The sequence below is a fragment of the Polypterus senegalus genome, chromosome 9, assembly GCF_016835505.1.
Source record: "Polypterus senegalus isolate Bchr_013 chromosome 9, ASM1683550v1, whole genome shotgun sequence".
Classification (NCBI taxonomy): Eukaryota; Metazoa; Chordata; class Cladistia; order Polypteriformes; family Polypteridae; genus Polypterus; species Polypterus senegalus.
In genome coordinates this window covers 88051764-88064528 of record NC_053162.1, presented here as the reverse complement: position 1 = coordinate 88064528, position 12765 = coordinate 88051764, and the positions used below count along the sequence as shown (strand labels likewise).

The following is a 12765-nucleotide window of genomic DNA, read 5'->3' as shown; positions in this document are numbered from 1 at the left end:
GAAACATTCACCTTTAAATAGCAAGGGAAAGGTAATGGTAAGAAAGTACTTTGAAGAATGAGCTAGCAACACATGGAAAAGTCCCAGAAATGTGAAGATGGAAATGGCTTATTGCTGAAATAACCCTTTAAAAAATATCTTTTTGTTACCTTAGCCTGGTAGAACATGGCATAAATGCATGTGTGTTATGGAATGAATGCCAATTCAAATGTTTGCAAACTATGTTTGAGAAATTCTGCAGTGCAACTGGACATTTTGTTTGAGAGGAATAATTCATCATATATATATAATATTTTATATATATATATATATAATATATCTCTATACTAATAAAAGGCAAAGCCCTCACTCACTCACTCACTCACTCACTCACTGACTCATCACTAATTCTCCAACTTCCCGTGTAGGTAGAAGGCTGAAATTTGGCAGGCTCATTCCTTACACCTTACTTACAAAAGTTGGGCAGGTTTCATTTCGAAATTCTACGCCTAATGGTCATAACCGGAAGGTATTTTTCTCCATTAACTGTAATGGAGTTGAGCTGGAATGACGTGGGGGGGGTGGAGTTTCGTGTGACATCATCACGCCTCTCACGTAATCACGTGAACTGACTGTCAACGCAGTGCGTAGAAAACCAGGAAGACCTCCAAAAGCGCTTAAGAAAACATGCATTATATAATTGAGAAGGCAGCGAAACAATAAGAAGCGAGCGAGTGACATATACTACCATATTCATGACTGAAGCTACCTCGGAAAGAAAGCAAGGTGTAAACCTAAACTTTAAATTAAGTTCATAGACAGGCTACCGCTGGCGTTTCACATGCCCACAGGTAATGCGGGATACAAGTTTAATGAGAGGACGCAGGATATAAACAACAGTTTTGATCACTTTATAACTTAAGTTAAAATTGTAGGTGAAGGGGTGTGCTTATGCAAATTCCGAGAGACTGTGTTTGTGGGGGATTGACAGTTAAGGCGGGTGGGGGAGTCACGTCATCATCTCCCCTCCCATTCATCTCATTTGGCTCTGAGCTGAGCTCCGAGCTAACGCCGTCTTCAAGCAACCGTCAGACTGCCACCAAATACTCACAGAAAAATCCACAAGTTAATACACACGCTGTCTCTATAGAGTTTCTCCACACTGAATCCTCCAGGCACTACTTACAAAAGGTTACATTGACAATCGTGTTACATTATTTTTAAAATCTTTCCTTTTCTTAGCACAAGCACAGCTGAGAAGCTTCGATGCATGTGCTCCATAACGCGTTAAAAAATAATGCATTTAATCACACTTTGCATTACAAGCAAAGGGGAGCTTTTGTCAATGCATGATTTCCTGGTACACCAATTACATTGATCAGCTTTCCGATTCATTTTACCCTCGCACCCCCTTAGTTTGAGAAGAAGTATGAAAAAATATGAGGTTAACACAGAAAAACAGATCACCAATTGAAGCTTTATGAATAATCGATTCGCCATCAATAATTGTTTTGGTAAAGCCATACTCAGTGTAATCCTCCTCCCATTTTATAATTTTTCCGCCACTAGCCATGATTAAATGAACAGTAAAAAAGTAAGAGCGAAGCGAGGGTGACTTATTCAGGTAGGCAAGCGACAGCTCAATAGCTCGAATTTGGATATAAGTAGGTTCTATTTAGTCGCCAGAAATATCTTTGTTAGGAATGGAAGTTGAATTTAGTCTTTAAATTTCTACGGTAAAGAAAAAGTTATGCAATGATGACTACATTTAACTATATAAAGTCAAACCTTGATTATATAAAGTCACTGTCGGAATAAATAAAGTCAAAACTTGAATATATAAAGTCAGCGTCGGTATATATAAAGTCAAAACTTGAATATATAAAGTCAGCGCTGGAATATATAAAATCAAAACTTGAATATATAAAGTCAGTGTCGGAATATATAAAGTAAGCGCTGCAATATGTAAAGTCAAAACTTCAACATATAAAGTAAGCGCTGGAATATCCATCCATTTCCCAAGCCATTGAATCCGACCACAGGGTCACGGGGGTCTGCTGGAGCCAATCCCAGCCAACACTGGGCGCAAGGCAGGAACCAGTCCTGGGCAGGGCACATGCATCATTTTCAAAACATTAACCGAACAGTGTTGTTTTAATTTATATTTCTGAATATAAGCACACAGCTAAAATAACGGAGTGGCTTCACAACAACTCTGTGACTGTTCTTGAATGGCCCAGCCAGAGGCCTGACTTAAACCCAATTGAGCATCTCTGGAGAGACCTAAAAATGGCTGTCCACCAACGTTTACCATCCAACCTGAGAGAACTGGAGAGGGTCTGCATGGAGGAATGGCAGAGGATCCCCAAATCCAGGTGTGAAAAACTTGTTGCATCTTTCCCAAGAAGACTCATGGCTGCATTAGCTCAAAAGGGTGCTTCTACTAAATACTGAGCAAAGGTCTGATTACTTAGGACCATGTGATATTTCAGTATTTCTTTTTTAATAAATCTGCAACAATTTCAAAAATTCTTTTTTTTGTCTGTCAATATAGGGTGCTGTGTGTACATTAATGAGGAAAAAAATTAATTTAAATGATTTTAGCAAATGCAATATAACAAAGAGTGAAAAATTGAAGGGGGTCTGAATACTTTCCGTACTCACTGTGTGTGTATATATATATATATATATATATATATATATATATATATATATATATATATATATATATATATATATATAATCTTCATTTGGGTCTTGATCTTTGTTTGTGCGCAAATGAATTAGAAGAAGCACTAGATGGCAGTAGAGAGACAGCTAAAACATAGGCATTGCATTAAGAATCTCCTCCAGGCTTATACTACTGAAGACTATAGTACTCCAGTCACACCTCAAAACGCAGACATTCCAACTAAACAAATTGTTGTGCTTTAAATTAAATAAAGAGATCTTCATTTAGATCTTGATCTTTGTCCGCGAATTCCATGCATGCGTAGACCACCTTGCAGTCTAGTACGTTGCTGTTACTCACGGATGTCAACAATGTGCCAGAATAACGAAAGGTGTGGTGGACAGTGTTACGCTGATTAGCTCCTGAGGCCTGGTTAGAGAATGAGATTGCTGAAGATAAAAAGTACGTGCCTACGTAACATATGGATGAAAGAAAGACAGTGGGTAAAATGAATAACAACGTAACAGCACGTTCCGGAAATTATTATTGTTACGTTGTAGCCGGCGAGTGCTGCGCGTCTCACAGTTGTATATGCTCACATGTCAGTGAAGTAATCTCTATTTGTGCTTCAAAGAGCCTGGATACCTATGTGTCCCTCTTTAATAACCATTGCTCCGTGTATATTGCCTTACTCTTTGGATTGCCACAAAGCAACCTGCGAGATTGGAGAAAGGTTGAGAAGACATTGTGAGAGGAAATGACAGCGTCCTGAAAATGAGATGGACTGTGAACGGACAGAAACAGAAATGCTCCTACACCACCACATAATTACGATTCGGATAGTGATTCCGAGTGGGCCGTTCCTATTGAATCAATATCCAAGGGTTTTCTTTTTTAATTTTGTTTCCCTTATAAAAAATCATAATGCTGTGCGTATATATAAATATTAGCTGTGCCCCACGGCTCCGCCCAAGTATTAGTGAAAAAGGACAGTGAGGAGGGCCCATGGCTGCGTGTGTCTCAGATTAGTGCAAATAAATTCGTGCCAAAAGCGAACTACGATACATAGCTCAATGAGAGATGTCGAAAAATCAACCAGAATGTTCAAGCAAATTATAGAAAAAAAAACCCAATCTTAATCCATTAAGTAGTTCTCTTGTGAAAAGCAGATAGACATAGAGACAGACAGACAGACATTAGACTTATTTATATATATATCTGGGAAAATCATTTGAGTGCGGAACCCAAACTCCAGAAATGGAGTATGCCATGAAATGAGATGTAGGTTAAAATGTAAATCATGGTTGATTTGACATAGAAGACTTGAGCTTTGGCAGTAACAACTTCATGAAGTTGTTTACTATAACTGTCCACCAGTTTTGGATATTGACTGGGAGAAGGTTTTTCCCACTTCAATGCAAAATTTATTTAGCTGTGCAATATCCGAGGGATGCCTTGCATGCAGAGCACCTTTGGGTAGAATGAAAAATTCTTAGTGAATTCTATAATATTGAGCCATGTACAACAACAACAATATTTATTTATATAGCACATTTTCATAAAATTAATGTAGCTCAAAGTGCTTTACATGATGAAGAGAGAGAAAAAAGACAATAAGAATTAAAATCAAAGAACACTAATTAACATAGGATAAAAGTAAGGTCCGATGGCCACGGAGGACAGAAAAAACAAAAAAACTCCAGACGGCTTTAGAAAGAATAAAATCTGCAGGGGTTCCAGACCATGATAAGGCAAAGCTGCTTCTAATCATAACATTTCTGTCCCCATGCTTCACAGTTGGTATATGGTGGTTCTGATCAAGTGATGTTTTGGATTTTTGCCAAACATTTCTTCTGGTGCTATGGTCAAATAACTCTTGTCTTTTCCTAGTCTGTCCAGAGTTCATTGTTCCAGAATTCCTGGTGTTTACCCAGGTATTAATGGGCAAACTTTAGTCTTGCCCTGTGTTCTTTGTGGACAGGAAAGGTGTCCATCTGGCACACCTCCCATGTAGATCCAATTTGCTCAGCTTCTTTTTAATGTTAGATTCATGAATTTTCATATCAATGGTCACATGAGCTACCTGCTGCTGTGATGAAATTCTGAGGTCCTTCTTTCAGCATTGGGCTGCCTTGAACAAGTTGGAAGTTACTGTATTTGACATTTACTTCAACTATAAATGACTTTCCGGATAGTGAAATGGTTGATTTCCAGTTGTTGGGTTTTTTTTTCTTTTCTTTTTTTATCTTATTACCAGCTCATAGACATCTATACCCCTCTTTATGAAAACCTCAGATAACCTTACTTCTAGGTATGGTAATAAACCTGCACTTAAACAACAAAGAGTAAGCTAAACTAATTGTTTAAATAAGATGGAATTATTTAAGATCCTCTCTGTTTATATTCTAATCATTTATACTTGGTCTGGAACAGCCAATTCTAATTTTAGTTATTTGAGGTAGTGATAAATATACTGTAGGGTTGTACTTTTTCCTTGTATGAAATTTGCATTTATGATTATTTAAATTATACAATGACGTACACGACGTAAATAAGGCATGATGTTTGTTATATCACCTTTACATAAAGATGCTGTTTAAGTGAAGATCAAATCTTGATATATCCACATATGTTAAAAAAGAAATAAACCTTTCATGGTATGTACTTACTTTTTCAAAGGACTCTATGAAGCTGTATGTGTTTGTCATCTGTGCAGATGCACATAGTTGAATCTATTTTGTCATCTGTGCAGATGCACATAGTTGAATCTATCTCCTCCAAATTTTGTATAGATTAATCATTTATATTGTGAAGCTGTTTGTGCGTGTATGTGCTTGTCATCTATGCAGATCCACATAGTTGAATCTATCTCTTCCAAATTTTGTATAGATTCCTCATTTATACAGGGGTACACCATAACAGAGATATTTTCATAACGGAAACAAGAACTAGATCTAAAATTATTGTTTTTCTTTTTTCAAGCACGAGAACTGAAATTTAGACAAACAGAGAAACTAAAACTAAATAAAAAATAATGATATGTGAACAAACTAAAACAAGAACGAAAGATTAGTACGGTAAAAATGAAAAAAACAGCAATAACATTTCCATTCAGTCCGTTTCAGTCGTTTAAAGGGATTGTTTGTAGGTTGTCCTGAACGTTAATTTACGTTGCACTGTTTATTAAGCAGTGACCTTGTACCTTTGGTCTACTATCATCACATGGCGCAACTTCCCTAAAGGATAGTTGTTTGTTTGTTGAGCACAAGATCATAAGATCAAATGTAGCATATGAGAAGAAGAAGAAAGTTTTTTAGTTAGTTGGAAAGATACTATGAATCTAAGGGCTCATATAGCTCAACATCATTCAACAATTTTAAGTGCATTGGATGATGAAAACAAGATTAAAGCTGAGAAGAGAAAGAGATAAGGTAAGCATCATACAGTCTGCTGGTGCCAGTGACTGAGGACCTTGTCTGTGCATCTACATCACAGGTGTTTGTTGAGCGAATATTTTCACTGTGTGATTATCTGTGTGATGGACGTCGTTCAAACATGAACACATCTCTCGAAATGCATGCTTGTTAAAAGGTTAACACCAACATACTTGCACAGTCTGGTTTCTTGGGTTGAAACATTTGATCTTACTGACTATACTCTTTAGGCCACTTAATCTGTTTGATCATTGATAGTTAACTGTGTTCAGTGTCATTCTGAACTATGAGTGTATTTTGTTGACTGAAACATAACTTGCATTGAAATATGTGTAGGCTGGCATTTTGTGGTCTTGCAACAGAAAAAAAACTAAAATTGTTCTAATATGATGTAAAAAGGCCAGAACTAAATAAAATAAAAAGTAAAAAATTAAACACAGAACTAGATAAAAATAAAAATTGTTGACTCCACTGAAAACTAGAAGAAAATAAAAAATAATTTTATTAAATAAAAACTAAAGCTACAATTAATATCAGAACTGAAATATCACTGCACCATAATCTATGTGTCATTACGAAATTTAGTTGGTGCCTCCTCCCTAGTCTGTGCCAAGTACCTCAGGTAGTTATTAATATGTTGTCACATAATTTTAATGATGTATAACTAAGTGAATAAATGAGTTAACATTCCAGTTAAAATAATATGTTCCAAATGTAATACTGTCTATAATGCGTGCCACTACCTATGCTCAAACAATTCTCGCATCTAAAGTCTGAGTTAAGTTAGCTTAATATTGTAATGAACAGCATATATACGGTTTGCAAGCTGGTTGAATCCTTCCTCTGTGCCTAATAGGAATGTTGTGTGATCTAATGGGAGAATTCCTGTTAAGCACAGAGAAGGGGTTCTACTTGCTTGTACCACCTGCTTGTTGATGAGAATTTAATAAAGGGCTGAATCAGCATGCATCTGCAAAGAGGAAAAAATGGCTAAAGGTTATTTCCACGCTGCAAAGGAAAGAATTAAAGGTCACAACATTGCTGCTATATAGTCTTCATCAGATGTGCAACTGAAAAGGAAAAAGTGGGTAACATATATAGGAGGGGAATGATGGAACAAAGCCAGGGTATATAAAAGGAGAAATTGTGAAAAGCTGTCATTAGAGAAGATTAAGGAAGAGATTAGTAAATTAGTTGGTCTTTAAGGCCTCAACGTATATGCAATCTCCGGCTGAGAATGAGTTTAGCTTCTTCTAATTTTCTTTTAAAAATTTCTTTCAAGTCATGTGAAAGAACACAAACAGAGAGATAGTGTGACTATGATCAAGGGATTTGAAGTGTTTTAGAATCAGTTTTGTAAGGTCATTGATCTTAACAGCTTGACTGTGCTCCCTGAAACAGTCTGCTAGCCGGCTCCCTGTTTCACCTATACAGATGGCTACTTGTCAGCTGTTTGTTACAGTATCGCTTATCATGTAAAGTGAACTTTTAAGTTAATATGTAGTCCGAAGATAAAGCTTCACATTGTTGGATATGACTTGTTATAGGTTGAAGAAGCAAGTAATTTCAGTCTTCCATTTTATTATTAGGAAACTAACACTTTTGGGAAAAGTAGATTTGGTGGCTTCTGGGAGCTTACAGTTAAAATGTCAAGTCAAGTTGGGGAGCAGATGGTGAATGACAGTTCTGCCAAAGTGTAGTCAGACTGGCGTATTATACATTTGCTCTTTTCAGTATGATTTTTAAATTCCCCGCTTTCAAAAGAACAGTATTTATCCCTGAAGTAACTACTTGGTAGGATCAGCTTTGGCAACAGTTGTAGTGGTGACTCTTGTTGGATAAATCTGTTAGTGTTGCACATATCTTAACACTGAAAGCGCAATCAAGTTAGACAGGGACAATTTTTTTTAATAGACATTTTACTGACATTGAACTGAAGTCTGTGCTTTTACCAGGCCAGCACAGGACATCAACATTTTGGTTTTAAGCCACTCTGCTGTGGCTTTTGTGGTCATATTCATTGTCTTCTATGCCATGTTGTTCTGGTTTTCTTCTAGGATTTTGCAGTACATATTTTCATCAGTTTGTCCTTGTGTATTTTTGGGTTTTCCAGCCCTTGCAGTTTAATTTGTACCTATAAATTGGTATAGTATTAGTGAATATACTGTAATTTGTGGTTAGGCCTTGTTATGGACTGGCATCTGTCCAGCTTGGTTACTGTCTCTGCCTTGTGCTTAATGTCAACAGAATATATCCGACTCCCTACACCCCTATAATAGAAGCAGATTAAGAAGATGGATAGACAATAGGTGGAGGTTCCAGCCTATACTATTCCTAGTACTCATTATTATTGGCTACATTTTATACTGCAGCTTTGGAAATAAATCAAAGCTGTAACTACTTTGCCATTTAGAATTTTAAATGCTTATTACCTACATTACTTACATCACAGAATCCAGATGAAAGTTGCAGTTTGTATTTTTCAATGTTTATCAGTATTTTCACAAGCTTACTCTTTTGCTTTGTTAAACAAAATGCATTACTACCTAGCATTTGATAGTAACCAAACTGTCTTTTATTCTGGTAAAATAGTTAATTCAAAATCTAACTTACAAATTATCTTGTACCTATTTTAGTATTCAGTATTGTACATTTTGTTTTTAGGTGAGTTCAGAGCGCAAACCAGTAGGAAGCACTACTGGAATGCAGACCAGTGTTAAAACCAGCCCCCTTTTGAAGGTAAGCACTCAGTTAAGGCAATATTATCTGACATTATTGAATTTCACTATTAAATGTTTATTTCCTTATAAATTTTGGAAAAGAGAGTGTGGAGTGTGTTGTGTGTGTTCGTGTGCGTGTGTATGCATGCTGTCTATGATAGGCCGGTCTCTCTTCAAGTACAGTATTGCTTGACAGCTTTTGCCTAATAATGTCAAGAAAAGGCTCAGGCTTTGGTTACTTGTGATTCAACATTTTAATTAAAAATGTATAGTGAATGGGTGCATGGAACAGTTTGAGTATCTAGAATAGTAGTTTTATACTGGTCTTGTGCAATATTTATGGAAACTCTATGAGATATGTGTTTTATTAAGCTTAAATAAATTTTTGGTGTATGATCGGGCTTAAATAAGACTTGGTATTCATTTACTGTTTGTGTTCATTAACTTATTGTACACAACATATATACCTTATTGTCATCGCAGTATTTAAAAGTAATTGCTTATAATATTTTTGTAGGAAATTTCAAAGGTTACCTATTAAGCACAGAGCGACATATTGATTAAATATTGCAAGTGACATTAACTGCCTGTGCAGAAGAAATTGGGATTACCATTTGGGGTAATTTCCCAAATATCTTAAGCTACATTTCAGACAGTTTCATAGACGTCATCTCATTTGTCCAGTGAAGAATGTGAGGATGGAGCTGTGTAACATCAGCAGTGTTAACCAACATGCTACTGTATCTCTAGGCTTATGGTTTTGTAAAATCTGGTGCGCAACATGCTTTCATGCTTTCAAATTTTGAAGTATCTGTGAAAGTCTCTGACATCGTGGTACCTAACAGAAAACTAGAGAATGTGTTTATGATTACAAATTCATTTCAGGTAAGTGATCCATTCCAAATGGCACGATTGGAGATTGGTGAATTGATCTCAAAACCGTTTTTTTTTTTTTTAGTTGTAGTACTCCATTACACAATGTATTTTGGTCCTTAAGGAATGCTACATGTAGATTGCTGCTAAAACTTATTGTAAACAAAGAGTGGTAAGGCAGACCTCAAAAGTAGTTTGCTGATCTAGGCACATCTCAGAGTGCATAACTATAAAATGGTGCGTGGTATTAGCAATAACATTTGTTTCCCTTTTGAAGTAAAATAAGCATTTCGGTCATATAATAATAGTAATAATTATTATTTATATTTATTTACCACTTTTCTCATTACTCATGCAAGGAGAACCCAGGATGCGAATGCATGATCTCCTTACTGCATAGCAACGGTGGTACCATTGCTCCACTATGTATATATGACCCAGTCACATCACAAAGTGCATTTAACCGAATAAAAACACTATCGGTGTTCTTTCCCCGTTCAAACCCGTAACAAGTGATAACAGTAATTAACAGACATGAATACAACATTTATTCTATAATGGGGGAACATAGGTTCATGTTAAATCATCACATATGTGATTAGGCATGGTTTTGTTACATATCCTGCGTTATGTTGATATTGTGACGTGTCTTGCTACTGCATGTGCTGTGAGGGGTGAAGTCTTGGGGCAAGCACTTTGTGAGGGCTCAGGGCTCCTCCCTAGAGAGAGCGGAGTGACAGGATCAGGGTGAGAGGGAAGCGAAAGGTGAAAGAGCAGGTATAGGCAGAAAAGTGGAAGGCTATCTATTTTTGTTTTTGGAGGTTGAAATGTGTTTTTCTTGTTTTTATTCTGTTTCTGGCAGGACAGCGAGTTGGGCCACTTGGAGGTAACTTCTGTACTGCATGTGGCCTGTGGGCTGCCATTTGAATAGGCTAGTCATATGGTCTTAATGGTCATTAATTCTTCCTTTTGCATTGTCCATGACTCACAAACTTATGTTACCACAATAAAGATCATCAGCAAATCTATATGATTTTACTCTTTTCTCTCGAATCAAGATGCCTTCTGCCAGATCTTCCCATGCAACTTTTATAATTGTTTCCACATACAGATTGAAAAATGTTGAAGACAACAACAACCATTTATTTCTTGTACAGTCCATAATCACATCAGGAATCTTGCCAAGGGCAATTCAGAGAGACACCCCCTTTCAGGTAGGTTGAACATGCAATGGGTGTCAAAAATGGTGTAAATACACAAAACCGAATACAAGTAATCTTGAGCTAGATGTTCAGTCTTATCATTGCCACCTCAGAAATACAATATAGTAGTACAAAATATTTTGTTCTTGCAAACCCCCCACTCGACAAGTGTAGGTGCAGTGCGCCGCGGCAACTCCAAAGACCACATGTTAGAATAAATTATACCATTCACTAAATTCAGAACTATCGCATATAGGGATACAGATTTGTTAAAATACATCAAAAACAAAGTAGAAACTAATTAACATAAATGGAAAACAACAACATCAGTTCCTCAGTTAATTGTAGAACCATTGCCAGATTGTGGAAAAGGAATCTGAGACAAGCTAGACAAACAATTAACTATCTGCTTCCCCTCTACTGGCCATTCTACAGCTGAGTCAGTGCTGGGCTCAGACCGTGTGATGAAAGGACTCTTCTGTCCGTTGATTTCAGTACTTCTTTAACTGAGATGACTTTTGCATAGGCAGGCAAACAGCTTGGCAGTAGAGTGGTTTTACCAAGTGCCTTATAAGCATACTGAGAAGAGAAATGGAATAGGGGAAGGTTAGTAACAGTTTATAAACACGATGTATTGTATTATTTATATTTTAGTACTAATGAATAACAGCAGAGATGCAGTTTGCATAGCTATTCAGCAGATCTATTTAGAGTATGCTAAACCAAAGTAGTGATTCTTCAGCCAGAATTTAAAAGCTGAGACAGAAGGAGCACCTCTTGTAGTAACAGGCAGACCATTCCACATCTTCTGTGTCCTGTTACTAAAAGTGGAACCTCCCACTGTTATTTTGACAATCCTTGTAATCATAGGCAGATCTGCATCTTGAGATCTTAATGTTTGCCCTGGTGTGTAGATAATGGCCGTGGCCATTTAAGGATTTATATGTTAAATGGAAGATTTTGAAATCTGCCCTAAACTTAACTTGGAGTTAGTGTAATGATTTAAGAACTGGAGTAATGTGTTTGTACTTTCTGGTTCTTGTAAGAATTCTTGCAGCAGCATTTTGCATTGACTGAAAGCTATATAAAGAATGATTGGAACACCCAAGCATTGACTTAAAGCTATATAAAGAACGATTGGAACACCCAATAAACACAGCATTGCAATAGTTAAGCCTACTAGAACTAAAAATGCATACATTTATTTTTTAGTATCCTGCATGTTTAGAAAATGCCTTAATATTCAAATATTCTTAAGATGGAATGAACATGTTTTGGATAGTTTTGAAATGTGTGCTTTAAATGACATGCTCGTGTGAAAGATAAGGCACAGATTGCAGACTGATTCAGTAAAACTAATGGTGATCCTACGAGTTAAATAATGACAAAAAATTGTTGCGATCAGCATCATTAACAGTTTTCTTTTATTTTTGTTCAAAGACAAGTAGTTCTAATCCATCTACTCTTTTAACTCTTTTAACACATCTAATTAAGGATAACATTGAAGAAATATCATCTGGTCTAAAAAAAAAGGTATAACTTGGTGTCATCTGCATACGAGTGAAAATTAGCATTAGATTTTCTAATGATAGTTCCCCACGGAAGTGCGTAAAGTGAAAACAGTAAAGGTCCCAGTATTCAGCCCAGCAGGTCACCATATTTAACTTCTGTGTATAAAGATGGAGTTTTGTCAGCACATGTCTGTACGTACTGGAATAGATTTATTAAACTAAACTAAGCAAGGGCAGTGCCTTTTGAGCTTAATGTAATTTTCCAGCCTGGGCAGTAAAATTAAAATGATGAATGTTGTCAAACACTAAGCTTAAATCTAACAACATAACTACTGTGGAATTTCCTTCACAGAGGATATCAGAATGTTATTTACA

At 36.4% G+C, this 12765-nt stretch overlaps 1 protein-coding gene across 1 annotated transcript in view; it reads left to right on the top strand.

The window, feature by feature from the left end:
- mvda (mevalonate (diphospho) decarboxylase a) overlaps positions 1 to 12765 on the top strand; it is a 36731-nt gene that overhangs the window by 9763 nt on the left and 14203 nt on the right. Inside the window, exon 6 of the mRNA XM_039763411.1 lies at positions 8749 to 8823. Within this exon, the coding sequence (XP_039619345.1) occupies positions 8749 to 8823 (75 nt within the window). The remainder of the gene's footprint in view (positions 1 to 8748; positions 8824 to 12765) is intronic.